Below are 22,528 nucleotides of genomic sequence, written 5' to 3'. Positions count from 1 at the left end.
TATGAGGTGATATTTTGAGACTGTATGAATACCCTGTTGCCAAAGATCTCTCAACAATGGTTTCAGCATCCATGATGATCCTTACCTGAATTAGTTACTGCTGCAAAATGGTGATTTGTCTAATTCTATCATTCATTCATCCATGTTATTCATTTGACACATTCTATAAAGGAAACCCCTACCTCCTTAAAATCTCATTTAGGTTGTTTTTTGATGGGTTATAATCCATTACTATTGCTTTTTCATGCTCAAAATCATACCAAGTTTGGCCAGTAGGAGCCTCTTCTAGGAGCTCCCTGTGGCCTTTTGACACAACACCATCAGTATTTGAGCACTTCCTTGTTTTCTGGCACAGTATGTTCAAGGCTCACCTGCTAATTCCCCTGGGCTAAAACTTGGTATCAGCCATTTTTCTAGGAAACAGTATCATGGCCAGTTTTGAACACAGAAGAGAAAGAGTACAGAAACTGAACTGTATTCAGATGCAGTAAGGAAAGGAGGGGAGAAGCTGGAGGAAAAGAAAGAACATTTTCAACATCTTATTATACCCATCATTTTCTATAATTTTGCTCTACTCCCTGTGCCTAAGGTAGGAAGGAACTTACTGTGTTCAAAGAAGAGTTTCTGTATCTGGCTTTATGCTAAGCTCTTTTTTTTAATTTTTTTTTGGGGGGGGAGGTAATTAGATTTATACATTTATTAATTTTTTTAAATGGAGGAACTGAGCATTGAACCCAGGACCTCATGCATGCTAAGCATACACTCTACTATTGAGCTATACCCTCCCCAACTGTGCTGAGGTCTTTACACAAATAATCTGAAGTGATCTTTGCAAAATGTTTGTGAGATATGAGACAGCATGACCATTTTACAGATAAGAAAGGGGCCCCAAACAGCTGAGTCACTTGCTCAGGATTCCATTGCTAATAAATAGCAGACATGAACCCAGATCTGCCCTACTCCAAAACAAGCACCCTTAAATTGTGAAGTCCTTAAGGGCAAGGACCACGAAACAGTCTCATAGCTGAAAGGATTTATCTGGTTCAAAAGCCTCCTTTACAGATTAAAAGTTGAGGCCCAGAGTAGAAAAGTGATGGGTCCAAGTTTGAGGCAGAGCTAAGAGCAGAAACTGTCCCATAGTTACTGTCCTAGAACATATACACTTTATGACTGATAGAATGTCTAAATTTAAGAACAAATATAGAACCACTATCATTAATCACTTAAGTTTTTAAAACACAGTCACTTTAAAGGTATCTTCAGGACCTATCATCTGGTGTTATTGTAACTCTCACTTCCCTTGAGAACAGTAAGCCCTCTGGTTAATTCAGGCCTCAGAACCTACTTTCCTTTTCATTCATCCAACCAACTCTTAAGAACCTACTATGTGCCAGGCAGACAGTGTTGTATGTGATGAGGATATCGCTTTTACCAAAATAGGCAAAGTCCCTGTTGTCAAAGATCTTATTTTCTGGAGTTCATTCAACAAATATAAGAAAAATAACTATTGCTAATATAGTGCTTACCTACCATCACAGGCACAGGCACCAAGTGCTATACAGTATTACCTGGTTTCATTTCAATTTTCACAACCCCCTGACGTAGCTGTACTATTACCATCCCCGTTTCCAGAAGAGGAAACAGGCATTGAGAGGTTAAGTGAAGCACACAGCCGGTTAGTGGAAGATCTTGAAACTTGATCTGAATAGACTGGCTGGAGTGGGGGCCCTTGATGAGGAGTGTTAGGTCCACAAAAGGTTACCAAGCTTTCTCTGCAGCTACAGTGATGTGAGGTTGAGGAAGGTCCCTGCACTGGGAGGTTGGGGAGACTGACAAGGATTGTAGGACCAAACTAGGACTGGGAGGACACCTTCAGGCCAGTCAGCCCAATTTATTCCGGACTCCCTCTCCCTCCCTTTTCCCTTTTCATCTTCTCTTACTGACTTCTCTCCTATCTTTCTGTCTTTTTCCCGCTTTCTCTCTTCCCTTTCTTCTCTCCTTTAACTGCTTTTTACATTGTCACTGGTTATTGATTAAAATGTTTCCTAATGCTTCATTTTTTAAAATGTCGAGAGTTGAACATTTGTATTTGGGGATTTAGGAAAATTAATTAAATCCAATTAAGTGGTCGCTGCTACCTTTAGTCTGTGTCAGTGGCCCTTTGGAGGAAAAAATAATAAAATGGTTGCATTGAGGGTGGTCGGCTTTCCGCTGTCAAGTCGCAGTCCCGTTTTGGGACGCCGACTCAGCGCGGAACCGATGTATGAGGGTCGTGGACGTCGCCGGACTGCTTTTTCTGAGAGGCCTCATTGCTGGTTCCTTTCGGGTTTCCCGTCAGCGCGCATGCGCTGCCTGCGCTCTGCCGCTCCCGCCTCGGGCTCGGGCTCGGGCTCCGGGATGTCCGCGTTGTGCGACCCTCCCGGGGCCCCAGGGCCTCCCGGGCCTGCCCCGGTCACCCACGGTCCCGCGCCGCTCAGGTAGTCAGAGCCCCTGGCATCTTCCCCCACCCCGCGGCCCCGCGGCGATCCGCAGCCTTCTCGGCAGAAACCCGGATCCTACCTCGAAAACTCGCGTCAGGGTTCTGAGATTCCTAGTCGGGTCTTCCCAGAACTCAGGGACTGCCTTATCAAAACTCTGGGCTCCAGTGCCCTCACTCTCAAGATCTCGGTAATACCTCCCCCTAAACCCAGTGCCTAGTTACCCCAGATCCTGGCCTTGCTCTCCCAAGAGTTGGGAATATTAGAACTCTTGGGAACCCAGTTGCCCCGTCCCTTTTAGATCCCAGGGAACCCAGGGTCCCCTGACTTAATGGGGACTCCCTGAGCACTCAGGCCCAGCAAGTCACAGAATGCTTCCTTCTAGCCTTTCCCTTGCCCTCCAACGGAGATACTTCCCTCACCTTAGGGTGGGTTTATTTTTGGACGAACCAGAGAGGAATGGCACAGTCAGAGCCTTATCAGCCCCTAGAGCATTCTTCCTTCTTTGGCGGAAAAGGGGATTTTGCCTCTTCCCATAATACTGGCTTCTGAACTCAGAACACTGAACCCATACGTTTTGGAAGCGGAAGGGTGAAAGACATTACCTTGTCTGCCCTGGGACACCCTGATTCCTGGGGCATACTGAGGGTTCTGGAAGTTGGTGTTGTTGATGTGGTGGAGTCCAAGTGATGGGTGATTAGGATGTTTGCAGAATATGGGAAGAAACAGGTTTGGGGAAAGAGCCCTTAATTAGGGGCAAGTTTAAAGTTAGGATTTTCATTTCATTAAGAACAAAATCCAGGGTTCTTCTGTTGTGTGTAGGAGGTAGTGCAGTGAACCTGGAAAGGTGTGTTCAAAGCAGATGTTATAGGAACACAAAATATACTTATTCAATTCAACAAATATTTATTGAGCATTTTTCATATTCTAGGCACCTCAACAGAAGGGAATCTGGTGTTGAAGAGCATAGAAATGTTAACTACCCTCTTGGAGTTTATAGACTGATTACTTAACTTTGGTTTCCTTATCTGTAAAATGGGATCATAATGGTACCTACCTTACTGGGCTATTGTCTGGATTAAAATGATACATGTAAAGTATTTAAAAGAGAAGTTGACATATTCCAAGAGTTATCTAATATTGACACTATTATTAAAAGAAAAATAGCTAGCACTTACTGAATGATGACTGTGACTGTGAACTAGATATAGTGCTTAAGTGCTTTACGAACATAATCTTATGAGGGAGGTACAGTTATCCCTATTTTACATAGAAAGAAACTGAAGCTCCCAGAGGAATGTAACTTGCACAACAGCTCCCAGTACTCTAACTCTGCTTCTCTTGTTTCTTACAGCGCTCAGGAGCTGTCCCAGGAAATCAAGGCTTTTCTGACTGGTGTAGACCCTATTCTGGGCCACCAACTCTCAGCTCGGGAACACGCTCGCTGTGGTCTCCTCCTGCTCCGCTCTTTGCCACCTGCTCGGGCTGCCGTGCTTGACCACTTGCGAGGTGTCTTTGATGAGAGCGTCCGGGCCCACCTGGCTGCTCTGGATGAAAGCCCTGTGGCTGGCCCACCTCACCTCCGTCCACCCCCACCCTCCCATGTCCCTGCTGGGGGACCTGGTCTAGAGGATGTGGTGCAGGAAGTGCAGCAGGTGCTATCTGAGTTTATCCGGGCCAACCCGAAGGCCTGGGCACCTGTGATTAGTGCATGGTCCATTGACCTCATGGGGCAACTGAGCAGCACTTACTCAGGCCAGCACCAGCGTGTGCCCCATGCCACTGGCTCTCTGAATGAATTGCTACAGCTGTGGATGGGCTGTCGGGCCACACGCACATTAATGGACATCTATGTTCAGTGCCTCTCGGCTCTCATTGGTAGTTGCCCAGATGCCTGCGTGGATGCCTTGCTGGATACCTCTGTCCAGCATTCTCCACACTTCGACTGGGTGGTGGCCCATATTGGCTCTTCTTTTCCTGGCACCATCATCTCTCGAGTTCTCTCCTGTGGCCTTAAGGACTTCTGTGTTCACGGTGGGGCTGGAGGTGGAGCTGGTGGCAGTGGAGGAAGCTCTTCTCAAACCTCCTCTTCAGACCCCTTCCCTGGATCTCCTGCTATCCCTGGTGAGAAACGGGTGCCCAAGATCACCTCAGTTGTAGGCATCCTAGGGCACCTGGCCTCCCGCCACGGAGACAGCATTCGACGGGAGCTCCTGCGAATGTTTCATGATAGCCTGGCAGGGGGCACTGGCGGCCGGAGTGGGGACCCCTCCCTTCAGGCCACTGTTCCCTTCCTCCTACAGCTGGCAGTCATGTCACCAGCTTTGCTGGGCACAGTCTCTGGAGAGCTGGTGGACTGTCTCAAGCCCCCAGCTGTGCTGAGCCAGCTGCAACAACACCTGCAGGGATTCCCTCGAGAGGAGCTGGACAACATGCTGAACCTGGCTGTGCACCTGGTGAGCCAGGCATCTGGGGCAGGTGCCTACCGCCTGTTGCAGTTCCTGGTGGACACAGCCATGCCGGCCTCAGTCATTACCACCCAGGGCCTGGCTGTGCCAGACACGGTTCGCGAAGCCTGTGACCGGCTGATCCAGCTGCTGCTGCTGCACCTGCAAAAACTGGTTCATCACCGGGGAGGGTCTCCTGGGGAAGGGGTGCTGGGCCCACCCCCTCCCCCCCACCCTGTGCCCTTTCTAGATGCACTCAGAAACCACGTTGGAGAGCTGTGTGGAGAGACATTACGATTGGAACGGAAGCGCTTCCTCTGGCAACACCAGCTCCTTGGCCTGCTCTCTGTCTATACTCGGCCTAGCTGTGGACCTGAGGCCTTGGGCCATCTCCTGAGCCGGGCCCGAAGCCCTGAAGAGTTGAGTCTGGCCACTCAGTTATATGCAGGGCTGGTGGTCAGTCTGTCTGGCCTCCTGCCCCTGGCCTTCCGAAGCTGCCTGTCTAGGGTACATGCAGGGACTTTGCAACCTCCCTTTACGGCCCGGTTCCTGCGTAACTTGGCACTGCTTGTGGGGTGGGAACAGCAGGGTGGTGAGGGCCCTGCAGCCCTAGGGGCCCGATTTGGGGAGTCTGCCTCAGCCCATCTGTCTGACCTGGCTCCTCTCCTGCTCCATCCTGAGGAGGAAGTAGCTGAAGCTGCTGCCTCCCTCCTGGCCATTTGTCCCTTTCCTCCGGAAGCCCTGTCCCCTTCCCAACTCCTGGGACTGGTGAGAGCTGGAGTGCATCGCTTCTTTGCCTCTCTGAGGCTGCATGGCCCCCCAGGCGTGGCTTCAGCCTCCCAGCTTCTTACCCGCCTCTCCCAGACCTCCCCGGCTGGGCTCAAGGCTGTCCTGCAGCTGCTAGTTGAGGGAGCCTTACATCGGGGCAACACAGAACTGTTTGGCGGGGAAGTGGATGGGGACAATGAGACTCTCTCAGTTGTTTCAGCTCCTTTGGCTTCTGCCTCCCTCTTGGACACAAACCGGCGGCACACTGCAGCTGTGCCAGGTCCTGGAGGGATTTGGTCTGTTTTCCACGCTGGAGTCATTGGCCGTGGCCTAAAGCCACCCAAGTTTGTCCGAATACGCGATCAACAGGAAGTGATCTGTAACACCCAGAGCCTCCTCAGCCTCTTGGTGCACTGCTGCAGTGCCCCTGGGGGCACTGAATGTGTGGGTTGCTGGGGGGCTCCCACCCTGAGCCCAGAGGCAGCCAAAGCAGTGGCAGTGACCTTGGTGGAGAGTGTGTGTCCTGACGCAGCTGGTGCTGAGCTAGCCTGGCCTCCTGAGGAGCATGCCCGGGCCACCGTGGAGCGGGATCTCCGCATTGGCCGGCGCTTCCGGGAACAGCCTCTGCTCTTTGAGCTGTTAAAGCTGGTAGCAGCTGCTCCTCCAGCCCTGTGCTACTGCTCCGTGCTGCTGCGGGGGCTGCTGGCTGCCCTCTTGGGCCATTGGGAAGCCTCTCGCCACCCTGATACAGCCCACTCCCCCTGGCACCTGGAGGCATCCTGCACCCTAGTGGCTGTCATGGCCGAGGGAAGCCTCCTGCCACCAGCCCTGGGTAATATGCACGAGGTATTTAGCCAACTGGCACCTTTTGAAGTGCGTCTGCTGCTGCTTAGTGTCTGGGGCTTTCTCCGGGAGCATGGGCCCTTGCCCCAGAAGTTCATCTTCCAGTCAGAGCGTGGCCGCTTCATCCGGGACTTCTCCAGGGAGGGTGGGGGTGAGGGTGGACCCCATCTGGCTGTGCTGCACAGTGTCCTCCACCGCAACATTGACCGCCTGGGACTTTTCTCTGGCCGTTTCCAGGCACCTTCGCCGTCCACTCTCCTTCGGCAGGGGACATAGCCTTTCTATACTCCAGAAGCCGTGGGAGGTTGAGCCATGAGAAAGGGGGCCAAGGTGCTGCAGACAGGTGGAGGCTTCTCTTCTGAGACCTTGGCCAAACAGAGCGCTGTCACTTTTTCCTCCCCCACCTTTTTTTCTAAATAAAATTTGCCGAGTTTAAGAAAACAGAGTCCAATGCCTCTGTCTGATGCTTAGAGCCGGCAAAGTCGGACAGCGACTGGCTCTGAACAGTCCTGCCCCTCCCTCAAGCCCCGCCCCTGCGGCAATTTAGAGTACGCCCTCCGCCAATGGGACAGACGCCCGGCAGCTGTCTGGCCGGACCAATCAGGAGGGCGGAAGGGGCGGGCGCTAAGATACGTGGCTAAACGCGCCCTGGGGGAGGGGAAGCTACGGGTCAGGGAGCAAACCCGGCACAAGATGGCGGCGGTAGCGGCAGTGGAGGCGCGTAGGAGGCGGTGAGGAGCCCGGATCCCGGGGGCGCACCCGGGACGCCCCCAGACCCCCAGACCCCGTTATCTCTCTTTCCTGTATGTTCTCTTGAGGCTTTGTCATCCCTGGCCTCGGGAGAACCCTCTGTTTCTCTGAAGGCGGCCTCAGGTGCCCCCAGACTCTTCGCGGTAGATCCGCGCGGCGTTGGGGGCCCTTGTTCCTGGGATTCTCTACTCCGGCCCGGTGGCTCAAGAAGGCCGCAGCCGTGCGCTCTTGGTTTTGGCCGCTCTCAGCCGCCGCCCTCCCCCGCTGCTTGTGGCGGTTAACGCTGCCGCCTCTTTCCTGCAGTGCGCGGGGCCATCTGGGCGGGGGACGAGACGCGGCCTGGCCTCCAGGAACGCAGCCTGCTGCCCTGCGGCCCCTCCGCCGGGCTGAAAGCACCGCGGCCGGAGGTCTCGTCTGCACGGCCTTTCTTGCCTTCCCCCCGAGAACCCCGGACCCTGCCCTGCCCTTGTCTTCACGTGGACACCAGGATTGTTCGGTGTTCACGGTCGTTGGGCACGGCTAGGGCAGGATCCCATAAGTTCACAGTCGGCCTGGATGATGTTGCTCAAACACAGCGATGGTTTGGTCTACGTTCTCGAGTTTATATATTACTGGAAAAACGGTTCGGAACAGTCACCAGCGCCACAAAGTGTTTACCAGGATCTAACGGATGTGCTGGGGTGGGAGAGGCGTGTACTGTCGGTGAAAAAAGCGTGGATCGTAAATTCGACTCTCTGGATGCCTGTGATCTGAAACAATAAACGGGTGCACCTTGCCCTTCGACTCATTCCTGACTGGCTTGTGACCACCTCTTGCTCAGGAGCGTTCAAGGCATCCCTGAGTTCCTAGGGCCTTCCAGCAGGTCACTTTTGAAAGATTTTTAGAAATCCTATCCCCATTGGCATCTCTCCAAACCCATTTTATTGTGCAAATAGGACTCCAGAGGGTATTTAACTCACTGTACTTTGATTACTGCTGCTTCGGGCGGGTGGACATGGGGTCAGAGGCTCAGGGTGTCTGCTGCAGTCACTCAGGACCTGGGCCACATGCCTACCTTTTGAGTTTTCTAGTAGCATTTCTTCTTGTCTTGCTACTGTTTGTTCCTGCTTGGCCTATTAAACTACAAAGTGTGATGTTTTCCTCACCTTTCTGTCTGGCCTGGCTTGCCTAGTGCATTCTTCTGGTACTGGAGGGCTTACTGTGTTCTGTCATCTCCTTTCTGGTGATTAGCTTTCAAGCAGATACTGAGGCTAATGCTGGATACAATGTGTATAGTAGGCCCTCTCTTTAGTTACCCTGTTAGGAGAATGCAGAGTTTTAATGCTGAGCAGCCTGTGTTTTGGTTTTTTTCTCCCCTGTTGGAAACACTTCTCAGAGTGTTCTCCTAGACTACCTACATCAGTCACTGGGCACTCATGTTTAACATGCAGGTTCCCTGGGGCCTGGGAATCTTCATGTAATAAACACTGCACGTAATTCTTAACAGACATTAATATTTGAGAACCCCTGTTTAGGATTTACTCAGAATGGATGAATAGAGCCTCCAAAGTAAAGCCTGTTAGCCCCTTGTCTGTCATTTAGTGTCATGTTGGAGAAGTGACAAGTCTGTAGTAACTCAGGGTGATGGTCCTCAATGAGGCAGGCCCTGCTAGTGGTTAGTGCTCTGTGTTGTGCATCATGAAGTGCGTGGGCTCCGGAGTCAGGCAGAGCTGAGTTCAGTCCCAGTTTCTCCTTATACAGGCTGTTCAATCTTGGATGAATTATTGAACCTTTTATACCTCAATTTTCCCATCTGGGAAAAAACCAATCCTGTATTCACCAGGAAAACAGTGAAAGAAAGGAAAAAGAGTGTGTATAAAGAATTGGTTCGGAACACTGGTTGCCCATTAGAATTGTTTAGGGGAGCTTCTTAAAAATTGATGTCCAGGTCCCACTTTAGACCAATTACATCAGAATATAGGGGAGAGACCTGGGCATTGACAGTATTGAAAACTGCAGGTGGAGCTGGAAATTTGGGTTTTAAAGTGGTTAGCCAGGACCTTGGGGTACATTAGAACTCAGTACAAGTTAGCTCTTATATTCTTTTCAAGTTTTGGTAGTGATGATGGTGCCTTATGTCAAAGATAACGGAGCAGAGATCAGAGGAACAGGATGGCTAGGGTTTTAGGGATGTTAGGACCCTAGGAACTGTGACCAGCCGGCTAACTAAGGGCACATCTTTTAACTTTTTCCCTGTAGCTCCACCCAATGTCTTACTGCTGGAAAGACATAGTTTACTTTGTTTCTCTGTTCCACACACATGGTACCACCAGTTCCCCTGGGACTGGCTGTTACTGTTCCTTTCCTCTGAGAGACTGATGTAACCTGAGTCAATACCAGGGCCTCTGAAGGCCAAAGATACTTTGTCCACTTCCTCTGCCTTTTGAAGGGAAGGTGTAAGTGAGCCAACTCCTCAGGCCTGACACTTAACCCCATGTCCACTCTGCCTTCTTTTGTTTAATGGGGACTCCATCCTTCTCCCCTCTTAGGGTTGTGGTGGGAAGAGGCCGCCACCTCTGAATCTGCGGCCCTTTCCAACTCTGCTGATTGTTCCCTCTTTGTCTTTTTTCCCCTTAGGTCTTGGACAGGTTTGGTACTGGCTTGTTTGGGGGTCTTCCTGGGAATTACCCTTGCTGTGGATAGAAGCAACTTTAAGACCTGTGAAGAGAGCTCCTTCTGCAAGTATGATATTTCTGGGAGGCTGGAATGGGAAGTAGAGTAATGTGGGAGGTGTCCATGGCAGGTGAGGTAGCCTGGGGCACTGCAACTGATAGAAGGGCTTAGGGGCCTTGGGGTACCCTCCCACCTTCTCAGTCATTTCACTTGGCAGGAGACAGCGAAGCATACGGCCAGGCCACTCTCCATACCGAGCCTTGCTGGACTCTCTGCAGCTTGGTCCTGATGCCCTCACAGTTCATCTGATCAACGAGGTCACCAAGGTCAGGGGAGAAAAGGAAGAATCTGGTAGGGGTGGGGAGATGGCTGAGGGGTAATTCGGTAAGGGGGAACAGGTAGCCAACATCTAATATTTACTCTGTAAGGAATTCAGATCTCAGATCCCTTAGGCAAAAGGCTAGAAGGAGGAGACCCCTCAGGAGGGAAATGGCTTCAGAGGACATTCCATGGGGATGTCACATCTCTGCCTCCACAGGTGCTGCTGGTACTGGAGCTCCAGGGGCTTCAAAAGAACATGACCCGGATCAGGATTGACGAACTAGAGCCCCGGCGGCCCCGATACCGTGTGCCAGACGTCTTGGTGGCTGATCCCCCCACAGCTCGGTAAATTTTTCCTGAGACATATCCATGGCTCTTTTCTGCTTCCTAATGAGCCTTTATTTGACAACTGATTCTCTTTTCCACATTGGGATAAAGCTGACTAGTACCTTGCCGCTCTCCCCAGCCTTCCCCCATCTCTGTCTCCTGTTTCACTGATTTTCTCTCTCACCCTTTATCATCATTTATTTAGCAAACACATGTTGCTTCCTCTTCTGGGCCAGGCCTGGCCGAGGTGTTGGCTATATAAGAGGAAATAAACAAGGCCATGGAGCTTGCCCTCCAGGAATTGTGTCTCTGTGGCTGGGTCCCTTCCCTTCCCTTCCCGTCTCCCTTTCTTGTCTTGTCTCCTCTCATCTTTCTTTTCTTTCTTTCCTTCTTTCTTTCTTCCTTTCTTTTTGTCTTTCTTCTTCTTTCTTCCTTCCTTCCTTACCTTTCCTTTTCTTCTTTCTTTTCTTTTTCTTTTTTCCCCTGTATTTCTCCTTCCTTCCCTCCCTCCCCTCCCTTCTTTCTCTCTTCTCAGATTTTCAGAGTAGAACTACTCAAATTCTTGGGTCATGACACATTGTCATCATTATACCATGCATGACTCTGTTAAGAATTTAATTTAGAAAATAACATAAACCCTTCACCCAACCCAAGCATGTACTTGTCAATATCCTGTACCCCTGACTTCAGAGGTGATTGTTATTCTGAACTTGTTTATTCTCTTATTTTTCTGTTTTATTCTTACAGTATCATGTGTATATATATATAAGCACATACATAACGTACACATACTTGTGTACATGTGCCTAAGCAATAAATTATGTGTTTTTGAGCTTTATAGGAAAAGTATCTCAGCGAATATGGCCTTTTGGGATTTTCTTTTTTCACCTAATTATGTATAAATCTGTTGCGTGTAGCTTTAGAAATTCATTTTTACTGCTGTGTAATATTATGTTATATGAGTATATCCCAACTTATTTTTCCATTTCTGTGTTGATGGGCATTTGGGTGGTTTCCAGTGTTTTGCTATTCAGAGCGTTGGCGTGAACATTCTTGTCCATGTCTCTGGTGTCCCTGTGCAGGAGTTTCTCTTTGCTATACAGCTAGGAGAGCTGCAGGGTTGTAAAATATGGAAATAATCAACTTTCTAAGATAAAGCCAAAGTGGCTTACCAATTTACACTTCCACTACCAATATACAAGGGGTTTGTTGAACTGCATCCTCTCCAGCTGTTGGTACTACTGGACTTAATTTTTGTCAGTGGAATGGCTATAGGATGATATCATGTGGTGGTCTTGGTGTGCTTGTCTTTCCCAGTTGATTGATGAGATTGAGCATGTCTATGTTTATCTGTCATTGTGGTTTACTGTTCTGTGAAATGGAAATTCACAGCTCTGTTCGTTTTCCTTTTATGTTACTTACCCTTGCTGATTTGTAGAAATTCATTAGTCTTGATACCAACTCTTTATCACTTACATGTATTGCAGCTGTCCTTTCCCAGGTTGTAGCTTATTTTTTTACTTTCCTAAAGGTGTCTTGAGAAAAATTTTCTTATTTTAGAATTGTTTTCGATTTATAGGAAAGTTTCAAGAATATTATGAGAGTTATTGTAGGCCCTGTACAGTTGTTTTCCCCTACTTGTTGACATTATTGTGGTATATGTGTCGTACCTGGTGAACTGATACCTTGTTAATAACTGAAGTCCTTATTTTGTTAATTGAAGTATAGTTGATGTACAATATTATGTAAGTTATAGGTGTACAACTTAATGATTCACAATTTTTAAAGGTTATACTCCACTTACAGGTATTATGAAATATTGGCTATATTTCCTGTGTTATACAACGTTACCCGTGTAGCTTAAAGTCCATATTTTATTCAGATTTCTTTAGGTTTTACCTAATGTCCTTTTTTTTCTTCATGATCCCATCCAGGATACCATTTTATATTTAGCTGTCATATTTCCTTAGTCTCTTTCCTTAAGATTAGAACATGTTCTCAGATTTTTTCCTGTTTGATACCCTTAAAGATATCTTTCAATAAATAGAAATTCTGAATTTTATTCTGAATTTTATGTTGTCTGGTATATCAGTCTCTTACCTTCTGTTGTTAGCGTCTTCTAAGTTGTGTTTAAATAATCCTTCTCTACCTCAGAGTCAGAAAAATATTTTCTTTGTATTTTCTTCTAAAGATTTACTTCTAAATTTTGTCATAATCTGTCTGGAGTTGATACTTGTTTTTGGTATGAGGTAGGAATGTGATACCATTTTTTTCTTAAACAGAAAATCTGTGTTTCCTCTCCATTATTGGATAGTCCTCCTGACTTCACTGAACAGCCATGCTACCTGTTACATTTCAAAGTTCTAAGTATGTGTGGGTCTGTTTCCAGGCTCTGTATTTGGTTCCTTTGGTCAGCTTGTCTATCCCTGTACTATCACCACACTGCCTGTATAGCTTTTAGCAGGTCCGGTCTCTTCAGAAGTGTTGTGACTATTCCTGGCCCTTTGCACTGCTTTATGTCCCTTTTGATATCTTTCCCAGGCTTTCTGTCTCTGGCCAGGATGACAACAGTGTGGAGCTAACCATGGCTGAGGGACCCTACAAAATCATCTTGACAGCACGGCCATTCCGCCTCGATCTGCTGGAGGACCGCAGCCTTCTGCTCAGTGTCAATGCCCGAGGACTCTTAGAGTTTGAGCACCAGAGGGCCCCCAGGGTCTCGTGAGTACAGGGGTCAGGACTGAAGGAGACCTAGTGTGAAGGAACCTAGGGGTGTCGCAGGGCCTGGCACTGGGCCCCCTGGAGGAGTCAGGGTGGCAGTACAGCCAGGTAGGGGTTGGGTGCTGGGAGACGCTGACCGTCAGGGAGGGCAGGAAGCAGACCTGGGTTGCAGTTTTCTCCATTTCCTGTACAGATCAGGAGGCAGTCACTTTTGTCCCTGAGCTGTACCCTGGGCACCTCCTCTGGGAGGCCTGCCTGGGTCTGCCTTTCCCTCTTCCCCCTTTCACACCATCACATTTCCCGGATTTATTTTCTTCCTTTTTTTTTTTTTTTTTTGTTGTTGTTGTTTTTTTGTTTTTGTTTTGTTTTTTGTTTTTAATTTCTCCCCCCACCCCATCTCTGGAAGTTTGTCGACTGAAACTCACTTTTATGTTTCTGTTTTTGTGTTGGTTTTGTGCCTCCTTTTCCCCTCCCTTACCCATTTCCTCCTGCCCCAGTTTCTCGGATAAAGTTAGTCTCACGCTCGGTAGCATTTGGGATAAGATCAAGAACCTTTTCTCTAGGTAAATCCATGGCCACTGGTACTGTATCTGTTCCTCTGCCCTTACCCGCCCTTCACTCTGGCCCCCAGGGAAGATGCCCCAGACCCTTCCATGCCGTGCCCTTCATTCACTCCTCTTTCCCCAGCTGTATGGCCTCTGGTCACTATTCCCTGTTCCTCTGGCTGGGAGCACCCTGAGAGAAGGAAAATGAAATGTTGGAAATCCTTGAGGAGTGTAGGGAGCTTCTTGCTTTGCCAAGGGGCGGGGAGATGCTGCCTATTACTGGGGTTCCTGGCTCTCAGCTGGGGTGCGCTGAGGCCCTGGGCAGAGCTGCTTGCCAGCTGCCCTTGAAAGCATTCTTTGGCAGAACCTTTTGTTTGTGTCCCTTGTATATCTGTAGAGGCTTGACCATAGTTATAATCCACCTGCCTTTGCAAAACCCTGTGACGGCCAAGAGGCTGAGGCCCAGTGAGGGAAGTTGGGGCCAGAGTCCCTTGGTGGAGGCAGCAGGGCCAGGACTGGCATTCCAAACCCAGGCCCTTGAACCTGCCTGCCTGTCCTCCTGGAATGCTGGCAGAGGCTGGTGGTTCGGCCTGTGTGTGGAAGGCACCTCCTGGTGGCATTTACTCCTCACTTCCCTTTCTCATTTCTTTTCCTGTCCTTTGCACACTGGGGTTCCCCCTCCAAGCTTTAACATTCAGTCCCTTCCTCCAATGCCTTCGTTCCTTTGGACCCTTGGCTCTCTATTCCCTCACCCCTCCTTCCACTAGCCCCTCATCCCTGCCCTCTCTGGATTGGAGCAGACAGCTCTCCTACCTTCCAGGCAAGGATCAAAAGACCCAGCTGAGGGCGATGGGGCCCAGCCCGAGGAAACACCTGGGGATGGTGACAAGGCAAGTTGATGGGGGTGGGTGGTTGGAGCACAGGGCTGGCTGGGAGGCTGGAGGGGAAAGGCCCATGAGAAATTTGAGCTTAGTCTGGCTATCAGGGATGGGATTTAGAAAACAGATGGGGAAAGAGAGAGGACTGGTATGTGATTGGGTAGTGGTCTGCTTTCCTCCTTCCAGCCAGAGGAGACCCAGGGGAAGGCAGAGAAAGATGAGCCAGGAGCCTGGGAAGAGACATTCAAAACTCACTCTGACAGCAAGCCCTATGGTGAGGGGCTGGGGAGCCTTGGGCAGGGGTGCAGGGAGTCCTCGCCAAGCAGAAGCTCTGGAGCTCATCTTGTGCTTTTCTTCCAGGCCCCACTTCTGTGGGTTTGGACTTCTCTCTGCCAGGCATGGAGCATGTGTATGGGATCCCCGAGCATGCAGACAACCTGAGGCTGAAGGTCACTGAGTGAGTCCCACGGTGACATCAGGATATGGGGGGAGGAAAGGGGTCACAAGTCAGGGCTGTGGGAGATGTGCACACAGATTGGCTACTCTAGAAAGGCACGGATCACTTCCTGTGCCCAGAGCACCTTTGGCGATCAGGAAATTCTGCTTGGAGAAAGGGCAGAGGGGCCAGTTCTTAGCCCTCGTCCGTGTCTGTGGGTTGAGGGCTGTTTGTGTCATGGCCCGGTGCCAGTCTGTCTTTCTGCCTGCAGGGGTGGGGAGCCGTATCGCCTCTACAATTTGGATGTATTCCAGTATGAGCTGTACAACCCCATGGCCCTGTACGGGTCTGTGCCTGTGCTCTTGGCACACAGCCCTCATCGGGACCTGGGCATCTTCTGGCTCAACGCTGCGGAGACCTGGGTTGACATATCCTCCAACACCGCAGGGAAGGTGAGAGCCAGGCCATGGGGAGCAATAAGGGAGGGAGTTGTCAGGCCTTGAGACAAAGGAGTTCGTTAGGGGCATGTGCTTTGAAGTGGCTGGCAGGGTGGTCTGTTTAGATACCTGTTTAAGGATTGGGTGAGAGAGGAGCCCTGGGCCTGGTGAGCAGCATATGAGTTTCCTAGTCGCTCCCAGAAGACACACACTCCTGGCGAAGGTTCATTTCTGCATTTATTATCAGTATGTTTATTATTGAGTATGCACTGTGAGCTAGACACTTTTCTAGGTGCTGGGGATGTATTGCTTAGTGAGGTAGGAAAGGTCCTCACTCTCAAGGAGGAAGACAGAGGTTGAACAGGTGACAAAGAGGGCAAAATTAGTTCAGTGGTGGTAAGTGTTTAAGAAGGAAGTGCAGCACTCACATGCTGGGAATGGGGGCAGTGCTGCTTATGATGGGGTCCAGGAAAACCTCATTTAATCTCAGCCCAAAATGACTCAAGGAGCCAGCTGTGTGGGGCCTCTGCGGAGAACACTGCTACTTTGTCTTTGGGTTGGGAAGTGAGAGGGTGGTGTGGGAGCTCTGTCTGGTTCCCTCTACAGACCCTGTTTGGGAAGATGCTAGACTACCTCCAGGGCTCTGGGGAGACCCCACAGACAGATGTTCGCTGGATGTCGGAGAGTGGCATCATCGATGTCTTCCTGCTGCTTGGGCCCTCCATCTCTGACGTCTTCCGGCAGTACGCTAGTCTCACAGGTACGTGGCGTCCCTACTCTATCAACCTACAGCCTCCTTTGCTGGCCCTTGTCTTCTTGAGAGGGGTGACTGCATTTTCAGAAGTCCCTTGCCTCGGCCTGATCTCTAGTCTCACGCCCTTTCACCTCCCTTGATTTCTGGGCATCCCCATTGGCCGCATGTTGAGCCTGACCCCACTGTGACTCCCGTCCCTCACTGAACCTGCAGGCACCCAGGCATTGCCCCCGCTCTTCTCCCTCGGCTACCACCAGAGCCGCTGGAACTACCGGGACGAGGCTGATGTTCTGGAAGTCAATCAGGGCTTCGATGATCACAACATGCCCTGCGATGTCATCTGGCTGGACATTGAGCATGCCGATGGCAAGCGGTACTTCACCTGGGACCCCAGCCGTTTCCCCCAGCCCCTCTCCATGCTTGAGCATTTGGCCTCCAAGAGACGGAAGGTAAGAGAGCTGAAGCTGTGGTTGGTTTTCTCAGGCATAATAGCCTTGGAGAACTCTGACCACCCATATTCCTTTCCCCCAGCTGGTGGCCATTGTGGACCCCCACATCAAGGTGGCTGCTGGCTACCGTGTACATGAAGAGTTGCAGAGCCTGGGTCTGTATGTTAAAACCCGGGATGGCTCTGACTACGAGGGCTGGTGCTGGCCAGGTAGGTGGGCTCATAATTGAGGAAGGCTGTTGGGAGACCCAGGAGGTAGAATGGAGGCCATTTTGCCCCTTGGGAGTTGAAAGCCACCCTTGACTTTTTCTAGGCTCAGCTGGTTACCCTGATTTCACCAATCCCAGGATGAGGGCCTGGTGGGCTAACATGTTCAGCTTTGACAATTATGAGGTATGGCAGCACCTCCCCGACCTGCCTCTGTGTTTCCCTGCTGCCTCCTGGGATCAGTCATTCTCTGCCCACCAACCCTGCTATGTATGGTTGGTTGCTTATAAGATAGGGGGGCTTATGCAATAGGGGGCCTTGATGATCCTGGGAGGGCCCTGAAAAATGAATCTTTCTGGATTCCTAGGAGCTCTCTGCTCACAGTTTGCCTTCTTCCTCCCTGCTGTCCTCTGTCCCCATTTTCTGTCTCTTCTCAGGGCTCAGCTCCCAACCTCTATATCTGGAATGACATGAACGAACCATCCGTGTTCAATGGTCCTGAGGTTACCATGCTCAAAGATGCCCAGCATCATGGGGGCTGGGAGCACCGAGACGTGCATAACCTCTATGGCCTCTACGTGGTAAGGGGCTGGGAGAGGAAAGACCAGGGGCCGGGAACTTGCATCAGTGACAGCTGGCTTTTGCTCCTCACTGTGCATCCTCTTTCCTCTTCCCACGCAGCACATGGCGACTGCTGATGGGCTGGTGCTGCGCTCTGGGGGCATAGAACGCCCCTTTGTCCTGAGTAGGGCTTTCTTCGCTGGCTCCCAGCGCTTTGGTAAGATTGGAGAATAGAGCCGTGACAGAGGGACCTGGGCCTGGTTTTTGGAGAAATCCGTCCCAGAGAGGTGTGCACCTCTTCCAGCTGTGTGCTTGAAGGGAAGCAAGGAGTGGGAGGGCTAGTCCCCATTCTAGTGCTCTTGTCAACTCTCCCATCTTCATCGGGACCTTGGGGGCCCCAGAGCAGATGTGGCAGGTCAGAGAGGTCAACTGTATAAAAGACTGAGCCCCTTAACTGTTTGCAAGCGTCCTTCCTCTTGTCTTCCTCAGGAGCCGTGTGGACAGGGGACAACACTGCTGAATGGGAGCATCTGAAGATCTCTATCCCTATGTGTCTCAGCTTGGCGCTGGTCGGACTTTCCTTCTGTGGGGGTGAGAAGGGGAGGAATTTGGGGTCTTGGTTTGACGAGAGAGGAGCAAGGTAGAGGGTACAAAACTGAGGCATGAGCAGAGAGCGGAGAGTCAAGGGTAGGGCCTTGGAGGGCTCCTGAGGCAGTAGCCCTCCTTCCCCTTCTTTTCCAACCTGCTTCCTCCCTCCCCTCTCCAGCGGATGTGGGCGGCTTCTTCAAAAATCCAGAGCCAGAGCTGCTTGTGCGCTGGTACCAGATGGGTGCCTACCAGCCATTCTTCCGGGCACATGCCCACTTGGACACTGGCCGGCGAGAGCCGTGGCTGTTACCATCTCAGTACCATGACATAATCCGAGATGCCTTGGGCCAGCGATATTCTTTGCTGCCCTTCTGGTACACCCTCTTCTATCAGTCTCATCGTGAAGGGATTCCCGTCATGAGGTAAGGCATTCAGTTGGGTGTGTGTAGAGTGTGGGCTGGGGTCGCTGGGAGACAGTGGGGCCTGGGCTCCGTCTCTGGGATTCTTTCTTCACTCATCAGGGCCTTTTAAAGTAGGCCAATCTGATTTAAAGGTCAAGAATAAGAAGAGACCAATAGGGGTGAACAGCAGTAAGTGTTACTGAGTGCTTATGACATACCAGGCATTATCCATCACTATCCTGAAAGCTTGAAACGGTTCAGACAAGTGTCCTATCCTTATGGAACGTACATTGTTGGGAGGAAGACAGAGACATGTAAACAAATATGTAAATAAGAAAACTGCCAACACCGACAAGTTCTTTGAAAAAAAATGGAACAGGGTAATGAAATTAGGTTCCACCAACAGGCCATGTAGAGATGAGGCCTGACTGATGAGTAAGACAGACTTTTATAATCTGGAGGAAGAATGTTCCAAGCAGGGGAGACCGCAAGTACAAAAATTATGAAATGGAAATGAGTCTTGTTGTGTTCCAGGAGTAGGAAAAAAACCCAGTGTGTCTCGGGGGTAAGGAACCAGAGGGAGAGGTAGGGGATGAGGTGGAGTGGAAAATTCGACCTGATCCTGGAGGGCTCTTCAGACCAGAATAACGAAGTGGCCATTTGAAGGTCGCTGTTTTTCCAGATGGGGCAGGGGAGGAGGAGGCAGGGAGATGGGTTAGGAAGTTAAATGACTAGACCAAAGTGAGGTTGTGTAGCTGAGACCTTAAACCTGCTGGGCTGTCAGGCTGCCAGCTCTGGGGTGCTTACTCCTGTGCAGTTCTTATTGCCAGTTCTTGGGGGCAGCATCTCTGACTTCTGCCAAAACAGCAAGGGTCTTCCTTTCTTGTCTTGCTTCCTTCCTAGGCCCCTATGGGTGCATTATCCTCAGGATGTGACCACCTTCAGTATAGATGATCAGTTCCTGCTCGGTGAGAAACGGGGAGGACAGGGGGACAGTTGGTGGTGGGTTGGGATAGGGCCAGGAAGAAGCAAGCATTGTTTGTGGAGATATGTCTGTGGATGCCCAGGGAGGGAGGAGTGAGGCCAGCTGGTGCAAGAGGGTGGGCGCTTTGGGGCTCCCTCTCCAGGAACTGATCTCCCCGAATCAGAGTTGATTCTGCTATGTTTTAGGGGATGCATTGCTGGTTCACCCTGTATCAGACTCTGGGGCTCATGGCGTGCAGGTCTATCTGCCTGGCCAAGGGGAGGTGAGTTAAGGAAGGGTGTGGTGGGGAAAGATGGTGGAGGTCAAGGAGGGTAAATAGGATAGGAGTCCTCTGTGCAGTGAGTGACCAAATATATCCCCTGCCACCCACAGGTGTGGTATGACATTCAGAGCTACCAGAAGCATCATGGCCCCCAGACCCTGTACCTGCCTGTAACTCTAAGCAGTGTGAGTATGCCTGGTTTAGCTACCAGCTCCATCTGCCTGTAGGTTTCCAGAAGGGGAGAGAGTGTATACTTTGGAGTCTAGTTCCTAAGGGGCACAGATGTGCAAGAGCAGAAGATGGTGCAGGGCCCAGGATCCAACAGCAGGGCTACTTCATCCCAGCACTGCTCTTGCCCTAGATCCCCGTGTTTCAGCGTGGAGGGACAATAGTGCCAAGATGGATGCGAGTGCGGCGTTCTTCAGACTGTATGAAGAATGACCCCATCACTCTTTTTGTTGCACTCAGCCTCCAGGTGAGCACATAGGCAGGGAGCCTCCTCAACCAACTGCTTACCTTCCTGGATTCAGTCCCCTGGGGATGTGCTCCTCACTCCCTCTTGGGCTCAGGCTCTCACCTATCCCACTTCCTGCTCAGGGTACAGCCCAAGGAGAGCTCTTTCTAGATGATGGGCACACATTCAACTATGAGACTCGCCATGAGTTCCTGCTGCGTCGATTCTCATTCTCTGGCAACACCCTTGTCTCCAGGTAAAGAGGTATTCCTTGGCAGCCTCTGGAGGAGGAGGAGGCTGGGCCTCAGGGATGCTTACAGCTCCTGTGCCCTTTTCTTGTATCATGGTTTTGCTCTGCTCTCCTCCTTTCTTCTCTGACATATTTTTTCCTGATGGGTATCCATTTTTGCTTCCTCCAGCTCAGCAGACCCTAAAGGCCACTTTGAGACACCAATCTGGATTGAGCGGGTGGTGATAATAGGGGCTGGAAAGCCAGCAAGTGTGGTACTCCAGACAGAAGGTGAGTGGTCTGCCCCTGAGTAGGGAAGGAGGGGAAGCAGGAACAGGGTCGGGGACCCCCTGCCTGTAGGAAAGTAGTTGCTATGGCTATGGCACTCTTTCTTCTTCCTCTGCCAGGATCTGAAAGCCGCCTGTCCTTCCAGCATGACCCTGAGACCTCTGTGTTGATCCTGCGCAAGCCTGGTGTCAATGTGGCATCCGACTGGAGTATTCACCTGCGATAACCCAAGGGATGTGGGGGTGGGATGCAGTGGTGATGAGAGTTACTCTTCCTTCTGCCTTGGAATTTGGCTTTCCCCAGACTTCACCTTTCTTATACCATGATCCAGATTCTGCCAACATCTGGGCAGGATGAGAGGGCTGTCCCTGGGCTCTGAATTCCTTTTGTGATCTCCTGACCTCTCCCACCCCACTGACACCAAATCCCCCTTCATCCCCCAGTACTCTGTTGCTCTAACTGGAGCACATTGACCTGTGAAGACCTGGGGACCACAGGGCCCTTGCTCCCTTCTCTTTTCTTTTGGAGGCCCTGAATCTCCTCCAGACCGTCTCCATTCATGTCTTGTGTGTGTTGATGCCATTTCTTGGAAGAAGATAGGGCAGTGAGCTTTAGGGCTCCTTTCGCCTTCCTCTTCCCTCCCCACCAAACTGCTTTATTTCTTCTTCCTGGCTCTTCTCTGTCAGCCCTCCCCTTTTTATGCCCCACTGATACACTGGGACCACCCCTTACCCTGCTAAGGGACAAATGGATCAAAGGAGTGAGGTTGCTGGAAAACATCCTCTTCCCTGGCCTCCCAACCTTTCCACTCCCTGCTTCTTTCTAGAGCTGCTGCAGTTCTGACAGGGGCAGTTCTACCTCCCCCTGTCCCTTGGGGGAAAAGAAGTTTCCACTCCTTAAGAGGGGATGGGCAAAACTTCTTTTGCCTCCTAAAATTTTGTCCCTCTGAGGGGCATTCAAGATGGAGAAATCAGTTGTGGTTTCATCAAATCAGGATCACCTGTATTTATTGCTGGGCGAAGGCTGAGGGTGGGGGGAGATGATCATGTGTGCCCAGGGCTGGCCCAAAGCCCTGGGTGGGGGATGGGGGAGGACTAACTGGGGACGAGGGGGAATATTTGTGGGAGGTTTTTTTTACTTCCTCTTGGCCCCCAGCTGTGACAGGTTTTGATAAAAGGAGAAACAATAAAGAAATAAACCATAAATAACTGTTGGGGTCTGGATTCTAGTTCTGGCCTGAACCACAGACTTAGAAGCTGGAGGGCCTGACATTTTCACTTAGCTTCAGTGTAAGCCTCAATTCAGTAAAATGAGTGAGTGCAAGCCTTCTTCAGCTTGCTGGACGCTATTTTCATAGAGGAGCCCAGCAAGGTGAGCAGATTTTAGTAGCCTAGTTGATAGTGGTCACCAGAGCTGTTGGGTCCCTCTTGAATAGTAATAGCTGTGTATCAGATGTTCTCAAACTGAAGACTGCGTCTCTTTAGCTAGTAGTAATAAAAAAATTTTTCCTAATGTTTTAGGAAAATGCTTTGTGATAGGAAGTAGTTTCCATTTTGTAGACTGAACACAAGTCCTAGAGATTATTTTACAAGAAACTAGTTTTTGTTTTTTAAGAAAGATGACTGCTCAGGATGGCTTATGCCTGCAGCTCAAGAAATACTTAAAGTTCGGGGGAGTGTATAGCTCAGAAGCAGAGTGCATGACTAGCATGCATGAGGTCCTAGGTTCAATCCCAGTACCTCCATTAAA

At 50.4% G+C, this 22,528-nt stretch overlaps 2 protein-coding genes across 5 annotated transcripts; both read left to right on the top strand.

Moving 5' to 3' along the window:
* The first annotated feature begins 2,319 nt into the window (after positions 1–2,319).
* On the top strand, positions 2,320–6,980 carry INTS5 (integrator complex subunit 5). The gene is made up of 2 exons (XM_006181767.2): positions 2,320–2,477; positions 3,832–6,980. The coding sequence occupies exons 1-2, from the start codon at positions 2,344–2,346 to the stop codon at positions 6,809–6,811; spliced, it is 3,114 nt and encodes a 1,037-aa protein (XP_006181829.2). The 5' UTR covers positions 2,320–2,343; the 3' UTR covers positions 6,812–6,980.
* Positions 6,981–7,168: 188 nt separating this feature from the next.
* Positions 7,169–21,987, top strand: GANAB (glucosidase II alpha subunit). 4 transcript variants are annotated; one of them, XM_006181763.3, is made up of 25 exons: positions 7,226–7,266; positions 9,902–10,006; positions 10,155–10,263; positions 10,476–10,603; positions 13,127–13,306; positions 13,804–13,869; positions 14,672–14,741; positions 14,916–15,003; positions 15,090–15,186; positions 15,437–15,617; positions 16,209–16,362; positions 16,570–16,805; positions 16,888–17,014; positions 17,118–17,197; positions 17,449–17,592; positions 17,693–17,789; positions 18,062–18,163; positions 18,339–18,582; positions 19,465–19,529; positions 19,732–19,808; positions 19,919–19,993; positions 20,170–20,283; positions 20,406–20,518; positions 20,682–20,782; positions 20,899–21,987. In XM_006181763.3, exons 1-25 carry the CDS (start codon positions 7,229–7,231, stop codon positions 21,003–21,005), a joined length of 2,898 nt encoding a protein of 965 aa, XP_006181825.1. In that variant the 5' UTR covers positions 7,226–7,228; the 3' UTR covers positions 21,006–21,987. The 4 variants fall into 4 exon arrangements, with proteins under 4 accessions (XP_006181826.1, XP_006181825.1, XP_032345489.1 ...); XM_006181764.3 differs by lacking the exon at positions 13,804–13,869 and having other exon boundaries at positions 7,169–7,266; positions 20,899–21,984; XM_032489598.1 differs by lacking the exons at positions 7,226–7,266; positions 10,155–10,263 and having other exon boundaries at positions 20,899–21,984.
* The last annotated feature ends 541 nt before the right edge of the window (positions 21,988–22,528 follow it).

This window comes from Camelus ferus, chromosome 10 (assembly GCF_009834535.1).
Source record: "Camelus ferus isolate YT-003-E chromosome 10, BCGSAC_Cfer_1.0, whole genome shotgun sequence".
NCBI lineage: Eukaryota > Metazoa > Chordata > Mammalia > Artiodactyla > Camelidae > Camelus > Camelus ferus.
The sequence above is the reverse complement of the archived record's forward strand: the minus strand, read 5'-3'. Positions and strand labels throughout refer to the sequence as shown.